Source organism: Seriola lalandi, unplaced genomic scaffold (assembly GCF_002814215.2).
Source record: "Seriola lalandi dorsalis isolate HSWRI2012SDOR001 ecotype SW California unplaced genomic scaffold, Sedor1 jcf7180002054945, whole genome shotgun sequence".
In the NCBI taxonomy this organism is placed as follows: domain Eukaryota; kingdom Metazoa; phylum Chordata; class Actinopteri; order Carangiformes; family Carangidae; genus Seriola; species Seriola lalandi.
Genome location: NW_019525496.1, coordinates 2868795 through 2880692, shown reverse-complemented (window position 1 = coordinate 2880692; position 11898 = coordinate 2868795). Strand labels below are relative to the sequence as shown.

Sequence of the window (11898 nt, the reverse complement as noted above, 5' to 3'; positions counted from 1 at the left end):
CAGAATCAGCTGGGAGAAAAAAACAAAAAGAAAACCGCCCCACTACTTCCTTCTCTCGGTGGTACAATGTCTGCTTGAATAGAACAAACTTCCAAATCACATGGATGGGCTCGTGAACCGCCTCGGTGACAGGGCACGCTGGGTGCGTTTCATTTTTAGATCGTCTCAAGGGAAACGCAAGTGTGACAGTTTATTGACTGAGCTATGTGTCACGCGATAGTACTGTGACTGTTTTTTGTTGACTTCCAGTTCTCCTTAGATAAAGTGTCGATTTAAGACGAGACAAAGTAAACATTTGAGCGGTACACATTAACTACGTTAATGGAGACAACGAGGACCCCAGGGACGTGTTTCAGTAGTTAAAGGTAATGTAAAAGCCAAACTCTTACCAAGCTATTTCTGTGCTAAAGCTAGGTTAACATGACTGAAGGTGCTTGTATCACACATGATAAGCAAAGTGACTCTCCTTGGACTACTCACATATTGTGAGTAAGGCACAGCAAGCTGTTTTCTCTGTGTACACAGTGATGACAACGTTTGGTTAACCTGTTAAACTAGCTCTGTATTTTCTTCTCAGGTTTGAACTCTTGCTAATCTAATAGGAACCTAAGCCATTAAATTTGGTTGAGAATGGCTAACAACAGGGATGCCAGTGAAAGCACCCCTCTTTTGGACTCTACTGCCAACAGACCTTCACCACCATCAGTTTTCCAGGGAAGACGTCTAGCATGTGCAGCCATCCTGCTGGCAGAGTCCTTAGAAAGGATTGCCTTCTATGGCATCACATCCAATCTGGTTCTTTTTCTCAATAGCAATCCTTTTTATTGGGAGGGCACTCAGGCGAGTCAGGCACCTCTGGTGTTCATGGGAGTAACTTACCTGATTTCACCTTTTGGAGGCTGGTTGGCGGACGCATACCTTGGGAAATTCTGGACCATTGCTTCAAGTTTGATCCTATATTTTGCTGGGTTGCTGTTTTTCCCTTTCATTTCAAATGAAGACACCAGGATACACCTGTGTGGAGAAGAGGTGGCATTTCCTGTGCAGCCTGCTGAGTGTCTGAGCACAAACAGTACCCCTCCAAGCAATGTAACCTGCCCCATTCGTGCCCCGTATTGTGGCCCAGTGGTCTACACTGGACTTTTTTTAATTGCATTAGGTGTGGGTACTGTGAAGTCCAACATCACTCCATTTGGGGCAGATCAGGTACAGTATGAACAATATTTCTTTCAGATCTCAAAGTCAATATTAAATAAATAATGTTTAAAGGAGACTTAGATTTTATCATAAACTAGAAGGTGTTTTTTCTCACATAGGACTGTGTGAGATTTGGTATGCAGTGTGACATCATGGAAATCAGACATGTGATGGTATTTCTGCTACACCATGACAGTGCAGTTAGACATGCATGCTCTTGATCATCACGGCCTGACATGGTTGGCCATAGTGTAGTCTGTCTTTCACTCATACAAATGCACAGTCACACAAATAAACAAGAGCAATGCTATGAATGATAAGGAGTGAAACAACACGTCTGGCAGTTTGGTGACACAATAATGTCAGATTATCCAGAGTACCTAGAGGAAGCAGTTTAATAAGCGGGGAAGTTGGTCAATGGGATCATTGTTTCTCACAGTAATCGAATCAGGAGTGGGTAAAGCCTTTCAAAGGGGACTGGCAGGGTGAATACGCTTAGTGCTTGATCCCACTACGCTCAATTCAAGATTGTCACGTTTCTGTCAATGCTCCTTTTGATCGTGTTCAAACACAGCATGTACAACATTAAGCCCAATCCATACATTGGACCAAAACAAAAGAGAAACACAATAACACAGACGTGTTACAGCAGCACACAACATAAAGCAACATATGGAATTAGTCCGGCTTTTACTAGTGCCAGAGATTGATAGGGAAAAAATGATTATATAAAAATTAACTTGACAAACTAATTTTGAATTACAATATTCATCAGGCAAAGCAGAACTTTCCTTTTCCTTCACTACTGCTCTTCTAGCTGAAAGAACAAAATAAGCACCTGCTTATACTTGAAATTTACTCAGTTTAAGAAAAATTGAATATTTCATTTTAGCGTTTTGCAGTGTGAAATTTGCGATGATTAATGTTGTGAGTTTTTTTTTTTTTTTTTTCAATTAATATGCACCATAAGCACAAAAATCATAACGTTCCAGTATTACTAGTAGTATTACTTGGGCTGCACACCAGACCAGCATAGAGGCATCTGTTTAGGCAGCTAGTACTGGACAGATCTTAAAGTTGGGGAATGAAATTAAAGCAGGATTCAGAGTGGGGGGGGGGGGGGACTGTATTGTAACTGTGTCCCTTTTTTGTCCTTTTGTGAGATGTAATGTCTCTCAGCAATGTAATATTTACTGATCACATTATGTGTTTGATTGAGGGTCATCGCTAAAAATGTTTGTCTTGTCCTGACATGACTAAAGGCTGGAGGGAACGCAACCACTTACTCTGATTGATTTTGTGTCTAAACTAAACTCAGGAGCAACAAAAGCAAAATTACTCTGTATATGTATTATTCTACAACACGTTAAAGTGCAGGTGGTGGTAACACAGAACAATCAAGTGATTTTGTAACTGACACAGCACAACTTCAGCGAAGAACCCCAGAAAGATTTATGCTCGGCATCGGCTTGTGAATGCCGTGACATTATCTCCCCAATAGTTAATTGTAGCTGTACTGCTGCATCTTTTGTGCTCATATATAAAAGTCATGTCCACTTCATCACACACTGATAAAATCTTTTCCACCACAGGGGCAACTGCATCGAATGGCTCAGTGGCATTATGAGAATAATATTATGTGCATGCATAGACGTATAACTGAATTTATTGCAGTTTTGGTAGCTAATGGTGCAGGCTGTCATTGCAGATTCTTCCAGAATGTTCAGAGCCACAGTGAGAAGATAAAGAATAAACAAAAAGTTTCTGTTTATTTTGTTTATAATTTATAATTCCCCCTAAGTAAAAAAAAAACAAAACATCAAAACTCCCTTCTCTTGTCACCTTATACTTTTACCAATTTCATACAGCTATTAATTACATTATTATCATACTAAATACAGTAATTTTAACCATTTTATCTTTCACATCCCTGGCAGTTTCAGTTTTGTGACCATGGTTCCTCTTTGTCAGCGCAGTTTGTCTTTTCTGTTCTGTGCTGTCATGATTTTTCAAGCTGGTCTATACTAATGCATTTTTTGGTTTTGTTCACCAGTGCAGCTGCTGCTTAGAAAAAAAAAGACTTTTTGGAGTTAATTTCCTCATGTGGCAACTTTCCTACCAAAGTGCTGATGACTTCTTTCTTTTATACTCTAGCTGACTAAGGCTGCTGGTTGACAATCAAACTGTCATGACACAACTGTAGCAATGTTTAGGGTTCAAGGTCTTTTCTCTGAGATGGCTAAATTATTTCATTTTAAACAATCTCCTTGCATTTGTGTCATCCTGCTGTGTGTGTAATCTCAGGTCAAAGACAGAGGACCGGAGGCCACACGCAGATTTTTCAACTGGTTCTACTGGTGCATTAACTTGGGAGCCATCTTGTCTTTGGGAGGTGTGGCCTACATACAGCAAAATTTCAGCTTTGAGCTGGGCTACATCATCCCAGCGGTGTGCCTCGGGGTCTCTTTCCTGGTCTTTCTCCTGGGCCGAACTGTCTTCATCACCAAGCCTGCTGATGGCAGCGCTTTCACAGATATGGCCAAGATCTTGAGCTTCGCCTGCTGGTCCAAGAAACCTAAAGAACCTAACTTGCTCCGGTGAGAGCAGCATATCACCTCTGTGTGTCAGTCAATTTAAGGCATTTTATATACTGATAGGAGAAAGATATCATGAAAGTCTATTGTCAGGCAATAAAAGTGCTAAAGAAACACACACTGAATGACAAACAGCACGCTCACAATAACTGCAGTGTAGCAAAGCATTCATCATTCTCAATGGGACAGCTCTTTTCCTACAGTGTAGCTAGTATTTTAGTTCACGGTAAAGTTCAGTGGGATGGTGACTGTGATCCAGTGGAATAACACAGCCAGGTGTTGTTGATAGACCTTTATGTTAAAGCCTCTTTTGATCCCGCTGTATAAATCTTTTTTTTTTTTTTCACTGGTCCAGGCATTCATCTTCATTCCCTGTGGTGAGAAGTTATTCTGAAGTGCTGTTACTTGACTTTGAACCAAAGTAGCACAATCGGTTCAAAAACTTGACATTGAATATTTTAAGTTGGCCAATCCTGTAGCCTTTCAAGAATTTCTTATTAGGGCTATTCTCTCCTGAGATGGGGATTATAGGCTTTAGAATAAAGTTTCTTTCCTGTCTCTAGAAGAGCTGTTATTTAGGAGTGAGATGTTCATAAAGAAGGCTGATTAAGTCTCCCACTTCAAGAGTTAGGATAATTCTACTATAATATATATTTATTTATTTATGTGTTTATTTTATGCTGCCAATCACCCTGTACTTCTAAATAGCATTTTAAAGGTTCTTTTTCTTTTTCTTTTTTTTTTTTTTAAATTCCCATGAAGCAACAAACCGACACTACTAGACAGTGCCAAAGTGACCTATGGAGGAAAATTTCCAGAGGAGAAAGTAGAGGAAGTGAAAGCCCTGATGAAAATCCTCCCAGTTTTCTTTGCCCTCATCCCATATTGGACCGTGTACTTCCAGGTAAGATCAACCCATTGTAAGTTCAATCAAAATTTATGAGCAATTTTTTCACATGAGATGAAAAATCTGAAAGAATTTAATATTGTAATATGAGCTCCTCTAGTTCCAGATATGCACACGTGTTAATATGAAGGAAGATTATTTTCCGTTTCAATATTGGAGGAGAATGGTTTTGCAGCAGACATCCTGGTGATCAGAAAGTGGAGAATTACTTCATGCTGAGACTCTAATCTCCTTATTGTGCTGCAGATGCAGACAACGTACGTCCTGCAGGGCCTCCATCTGAGGATTCCTGATACCGCCTCAAACAGCACTGTTGAATCCCACCAGGTAATCTAAAGTGGAGACCCTCTCAGTCCAAGTACCTGTTTCTTGTTTAATTAAAAAATAACATCATTGTGGTGACATCTGTGGTTTGACATTGTGTCGTGTTATTCACATGTTAACTAAACTACTGCATAATTCTATTCATTCTATTCATATTTTATTGCATTAAACATACCAGTGTGGGGCTTTAACCTGCCTGCACATAAGTAGGTTTGAACTAGATTTTTTTCACTGCTGAAACTAAAGGAGTTGGTAGGTCTCTGACACAATGGTAGGCAACAGCTGGAGGCAGCAGCAAAGGTTGGTAATGCCTTGGGGATTAAGTCAGAACTTTACTTCACAGACTAAAACCGCACAGATTAGCAACCTGGCTGTGATTGTATCGCTCCACAGCAGCGCCTCCCCCTGACTCTTCCTGACGAGTGTTGCTGGCTTACCTGTGTCTCACTCTGACAGACTGGATGTTAAGTTCTGACTGAAACCCCCTCACTTCCTCCACATGATACACCACTCCTCAAAAATCAAAGGTTTAAAAGAGATGAAATTGGAATAGACTAGGAGGTGTAGTATGTATAGCACGGTTGTTCTGCTTTTTGAAGAGGCACACTGGGGGTGATGGTGAAGTGCACTGATTTCATGGAAATGCGAAGTGAAACACTTGCCTGTAAACCTCACAGTCTAACCTAGTGTTGTATAATCGGCACATGTATATTTTAATATTTCACAATAATATTCACTTAGACTCGTGACACTATTAAACTGGTGTGACATAGTTTTGGTTACTTGTATTCCACTGTCTCTGACTGTGTTTAAGAACTATATTGGCTGTGTGTTTTTTTTTTTTCCCCCTCATGCTTTTTTATCGCGTATCAAAAACGGAACTAAGCGTTTCTGCTACGAGCCTCGACACCTCTCAACATCAAAAGGGAAGTGAGATTAGATGCCTCTGTGATTTGCTCCCTCACCTCACCTGTCACATTTCAGGGCCTAAGCTTGAACAAATACTGTCTCTTCAAAAAAACAAGAGTCCACACTAATAATGATAACAAGGAAAGGAAGGCAGGCATTATGATTAGATTATGTCCTGACATTAGTATACTCTATTGTGGTGACATGTTGTTTTAGTGTTAGTATTTGCTGATATATTTGTTTGTTGATATATTTAAAACTACCTTTTTAATGTATCTATATGGCATCCTGTGACCTTTTTATATACAAAGCAATGCCAACTCACCTCCCCTTTAAAAAAAAATAACCATAAGCCATACACATTTTCTTCAGAGAATGATTTTGTTTAATTTGTATGTGTTTGGATGCCTGAGCCGGTGAAACTACCCATAGTTCCTCAACAAAGCAAATATTTGAGAACTGCCCACAAAAGAAACATAATTTTTTGTAGGAAGAATAACCTTTTCTTTCATTGCTCCCTCAATGATACTTGTTTTTCATCTCTTGGGACACATGATATGGAGCGTGTATGCATATAATACATAATGTATGTAGTCCATTTTGGGGAGTAGAAAATGCTGATCACCATGCCTACCACAGACCGAGGCTTGCTGGGACACCCCCGTCATTCATGCCATGCTTCTCTTGGCAAAGAAAAAAATCTCACTGAGTACTTTCTATCATTTTGAATATGATAATGCGCAAACAAGGGAGGAAAATAGCTTCTAAGGAGCTGTGTATAGATTGCCAGCGGTTACTCCAAGAAATGGAAATTCAATTTGAGAATAAATGATGCTATCAGAAGTGTTAAACCAGAGACACATCAGGAGCTCAGATGGCACTAGGAATTTGAATTGCAAAAAACATCTCTAGCAGTTTACAGTCTTTCATTGCTCCTTCAATGAGATATTGCCTGAACTTGTAGACACTTTGTATGCTCACTGTTTTAGCAGTGTAATTATTCCTCTCATAGATTACACTTTATGGTAATAGATTTAGATCTGTGCTGAAAAATTATTTTGAATTGTTTGTGTCAAGGCCACTCGAAAAGTATGCTATTACTACTACAATTATTACTGCTTCCACTATTAATACTACTTCTACAACTAATACTACTACTAATAATAATGATAATAATATTTCTGCAATTCATTCACTAATCATACATTTATTTGATTGTGTGTTTTCTTTACTGTGAATTGAATAAATATTTTTAATATCTTTATGTTTGGTTTTGACCACTTGGGGGTGCCAAAGCAATGTCAAGCCCGAAGTACACACACTCACAGGCACACTCATATGCACACTAACACTTTCTGTACTGTGTTGGAATGCATTGACATTCTCAGTAGTTTTCATGCTTTGTTGCCTTTTTACACAGTTTTACCTCATCTTTCTCCTCTGGATCCCCCAGATGACGTTCCGCTTCCCAGCCGCCTGGCTCACCATGTTTGACGCAGTGCTCATCCTTATGCTGATTCCCCTTAAGGACAAAGTAGTGGACCCCATCTTGAAACGTCGCGGCCTGCTGCCCTCCTCTCTGAAGAGGATTGCAGTGGGGATGTTCTTTGTGATGTGGTCGGCCGTGGCAGCGGGTGAGTGCACTAACAGACATGTCCTCTGTACGCTGTCACATAAGTAGGCCAGAGAAACACCAAGGAAACAACAAAGCTTGCGCTTGTTTTCTGTGCTAAATGCCACATGTAATCAGTACTTCCAAGGTACATAATTTCTTAGTTTAATTCAAAAGACAGGCATTACAAATGGCTCAGTCTCTCACAAACAATGGTACAAATGCGGCATGCTCTGTGAGGAATGTTATTGCTAAGACATTATCGATCCGCCCTGAGTATGATTTACAGGTATTTGACAAAACCTTTTTTCTAACTAATGGTTGCCTTTACTGTGTTGTTTTTTGTCGATGGTGTGTCACAGACAGTATTAATTGTCACTGAATCGAAACATCACTTCCACTTGGCGAAGGGGGAGAACAGTCCCACAGTTGTGGCTTTTTCCCTCACCCTGTAGAGCACAGGGGGAGCTGTGGCATCTCACTTTTTGGTCCTGAATGACTGCACCTGCATGCAGCACCGCTGTTCAGTCCTATTTACTTCCAGCATGTGGATTATTTTGGAAATAAAGTCTCAGCCAGGCCTGTCAGCGGGCGCTGTGGCATTGATACATCCAGGCTAAAATGTTTTGAGAGAGACAAGTCTGAAGGCAGGAAGAAAGCAAATCAGTAACACTCCTTAGAATCAATGCACATTATATTATCCACAACCACTGCCCTTTCTGCTTTCTCAGATGCACAATACATCTACCTCGTAGAATATGAACATGTTCTGTCATTAGTGACCTTTTAGATATTGGCTGTTGTATCGGATCAGGTTGCCAATTGATTGTTAAACATGCCCTGAATAAAATTTTACAATTGTGCAGGATCATTCATTTGTAAAATGAATTTATTAAATATTGTGTTTGTACGATTTAAAATAATAATACATTTTTAATTCATTGAACAATTTAAGCCCTAAAGTATCTATTAGAGGTCTGGTATGAAAGCCCTGTTCAGTCTTGATTTTGTATAAAAGAATAATGATTTTAACAAATGATTGAGTCTGGATCGAAAACGCACCTACAAATATTTCTATAAATGCCATTTGAGCATAACAATATCACCTTTAATTTACCTTTTGCTATACAGGAATATTGTAAATGTGTGCTGCTGCAGCAGCCCCATGACTGCTACTGGAGCCGTCAAATAAGATCATACTTGTGTCCTGACAGATTCAAAAACCTGTGATTCTCTTAATCCAGTTCTGCAAAACTTAACTTTCTATAAAGTCATCAAAACTACAAAACACAGTATTTAGATGTTATTGTACTTTTAAAAAGAGCATTGGATATTTTTCTATGTGGTAAAAGCTCATCTTACTACCTTAAGATCCTTTTTAAGCCCCTGATACAAGCAGATATAAGTAAGTGACAAGAATTATCGATAGATTAAAGCATAGAGTACCTATGTAAGCATATGTGTGGTCTTTGTGTGTTTTTATCAATAAGATGAAGAGAAAGGGATACTAGACCAATCTCATCCTCGAGCCTTACTTTCTACAGACATAGTGAAGAAGAGATGAGAAAGTTTGTTGAGGGAGAATTTTCTGATGGTCTAGTCTGAGTTACTAAAGCTTGACTTCGCCCATCAACAGCATCCTTTTCAATTGGCAAGATTTGGTAATAGGGCTATTAACCAAATCTGATGTGCTTACTTTTCAGTTGAAAGTAATATTTTCTTTTCAGAGGACATGAGCAATCCCAGGCGGAAAGGTGCTCTAACATATTCATTTCTGATGTTCAAAAGCTATTCAGGTATTTACTTTTCCATTTGGCTTCTTGAAAGAAAATGCAATCCTTGCATTTGAATTCAGGCTAAATAAATTCTGAATATTGTAGAAAGCAATTTAGAGTCCTGGGAGTGAAGAGAAAGGGTTTACGATGGTGGTGCAGTGGTGTGGGCACTGGTCACAGAACAGTAGGTGAATACACAACAAGTGTGCAACACAGTTCTGTCCTGGATTTTAGGAGTCAGATCAGACAGCTGGATCCAATCTGTACAGTAAGATACTTTGTGAGTTATTGAGATTCAGTGTTGATGAAATTGTGTCTGCATCAAGAATAATATGCTGAGCCTGTTTGCTGTTTATCCCCAACATTTCCTTGCTTTACATTCACTCAGTTACACACATTGACTCCTGGGAGCTGGCTCACACTATTAATACATTCTGAACTGTATTTCCCTCAGCTGGCTTTCCACATGTCCTCAGTACATATCTGCATCTGTCCACTAGCTGAAACCGGATAGTTGTGAATGACCAAGTGTGGCATCATTTGCGCAGAGAATAGCCAGTCCGTCACATTGCCTTGTCAGCCTGCCACTCTGTGTCCACGACATTGCTCACACCACTGCTTTTCAGAGTTAGAATCACTTTGATCACCATGTGCAAGAAATGCGCAGGAATTTGTCAGGATAAAGTTGTTGCAGAGATATTTCACAGGATTTCATCGTACACTCTGACATGGATGGCACGAGGACAGCTGGACCTCCCGTGCAGCGCAAAGGGACAGCTGAAGATACGCTGTCAAGGCGACAGTGGACTGATTCTGATCCCCTTTTCATTTGTGTCCCAGACTTCAGCCACATGCTGGGCCCAGCTCTGAAAAGCTGCACTGACACTGCTTTTGAAGAGATGTTTTTTTTTAGCATGTTTTATCACATTCTCTTAACTTTGTGGTCTAATCTGCTTTGGTTAAAGCTCAATGGCTTTTAGGTGTCCGAAAGCATCTCGCTCTCTTTAAAAAGCCAGAGCAGAGCTGCCAGGGATCACACTGGGTTGTCTGATATGTGATGTTTAGTAAGGGAAATAAAAGCAGGGATATGTGTTTATAGTATGAGACTTGCTCTTGGCCGCCCAGTGGCCACACTGCATGAGATGGACGGCTGGTATTATAGGGTAGTCGGATTACAAGGCTACAACTCCTCTCAAATGCAGCATTAAGTGTAGTTATGATAGGAGGCTGTCTCTGGGAGTTATCTGGAAATAGCCGCTGGTTACATGATAATAGCTATCAAATAAAGCTTTTAGCAGGCGGTAGCGGGTGATGACAACTGCTTCGCTCTTATTATTGAACCGTCTGCACTGTTCCATTGCTGACTGCCATAATATGGAGGCATGCAGATGTGATCTTAATGAAGTGGTAGGGTAGCCTAGAAACTAGTTAAATCTTTAATAGACTGTCACTGAATCCTCTAACTCCGGCTGTGTGTTGGCTGTTTGTTGGCGTCATGGACTTCAGAGTGATAAATACTTTGTGTTTCTTCATCCTGGCTGAAATATACAAGAGATTCACCCAATTGCCCTGTTTGCATTTTTTCTTAAGTATCTATGTTGCAGCATTATAACTTATATATGTGTCATTGTCTTTCGCACAGTTCACTGTTTTCATGTGCATTGTTTTCTGTGTCCATCCCCTCAGGTATTTTGGAGACCAAACGCCTGGAGATCATCAAATCAAATGGTACCATTGACCAGGTGCTTGGCAACGTTATCTACTATGCAGCAGATTTACCCATATGGTGGCAAGTGCCTCAGTATGTGCTGATAGGAATCAGCGAAATCTTTGCCAGCATTGCAGGTACAGTTGTTTGACATCTCCTGTGGAATTTACAGCTAATGGAAGCTCTCATTTAGCACTGCAGTCAGGTCGACATGATGATTTAGAGTCTAACAGTAAAATACAATATCGTCCAGTGATGAGCATCGTGGTTTGAGTTGGTCTGATTCACCTTCACACTGAGCCCCTCTGAGTGGATTGTGTGCAGAAAAAAATGACCTTATCCTAAGAATGAAAGAAAGCAGTGAAGACAAATGTATAAACCCGTTTTCAACAGTGTTTGATTCATTGCCAGACTGCACCAACTTAATGTGTTTGTGGGTTGTAGTCCAGATTAAATAGCCCGAGATGTCAATGGACAATTGATTATTCTGATTTTCTCACACCACTGCAAAACATTGTTCAGTAATGGGACATTTTGTAAATAAGTTGTGGATAAAGTCACTTTTTTACTGATGAAATGGTGATGAAGCGATGCCTTTTCTCCTGCCAGTGTCTAGCCTCACATCAGCCCTCTTCCTCTGCTTGTTGTCCAAACAGAGTAGATAATAAGAAATGCACAGATATCTACTTTGTACTCTCCCATGTTTCCCAGAGAGTCAAAGTTGCAACACATTTAACATCACAACATGAACTTTTCACCTCAGTGTTCAGTCAGCCGGTGTGTGCTGGACATTTAGCACTTTGAATTTAGATATATGCCAGCATAGTGAATATGTTATCACAGTGTATGCCCCCCCCCCCCCCCCCCCCCCC

The 11898-nt window shown here is 40.1% G+C and overlaps 1 protein-coding gene across 1 annotated transcript in view; it reads left to right on the top strand.

Moving 5' to 3' along the window:
- The first annotated feature begins 198 nt into the window (after window positions 1-198).
- slc15a4 (solute carrier family 15 member 4) overlaps window positions 199-11898 on the top strand; it is a 26122-nt gene continuing 14422 nt past the window's right edge. The window contains exons 1-7 of the mRNA XM_023394134.2: window positions 199-365; window positions 578-1206; window positions 3502-3794; window positions 4554-4695; window positions 4945-5025; window positions 7385-7565; window positions 11005-11163. Of these exons, the coding sequence (XP_023249902.1) occupies window positions 631-1206; window positions 3502-3794; window positions 4554-4695; window positions 4945-5025; window positions 7385-7565; window positions 11005-11163 (1432 nt within the window). The 5' untranslated portion in view covers window positions 199-365; window positions 578-630. The remainder of the gene's footprint in view (window positions 366-577; window positions 1207-3501; window positions 3795-4553; window positions 4696-4944; window positions 5026-7384; window positions 7566-11004; window positions 11164-11898) is intronic.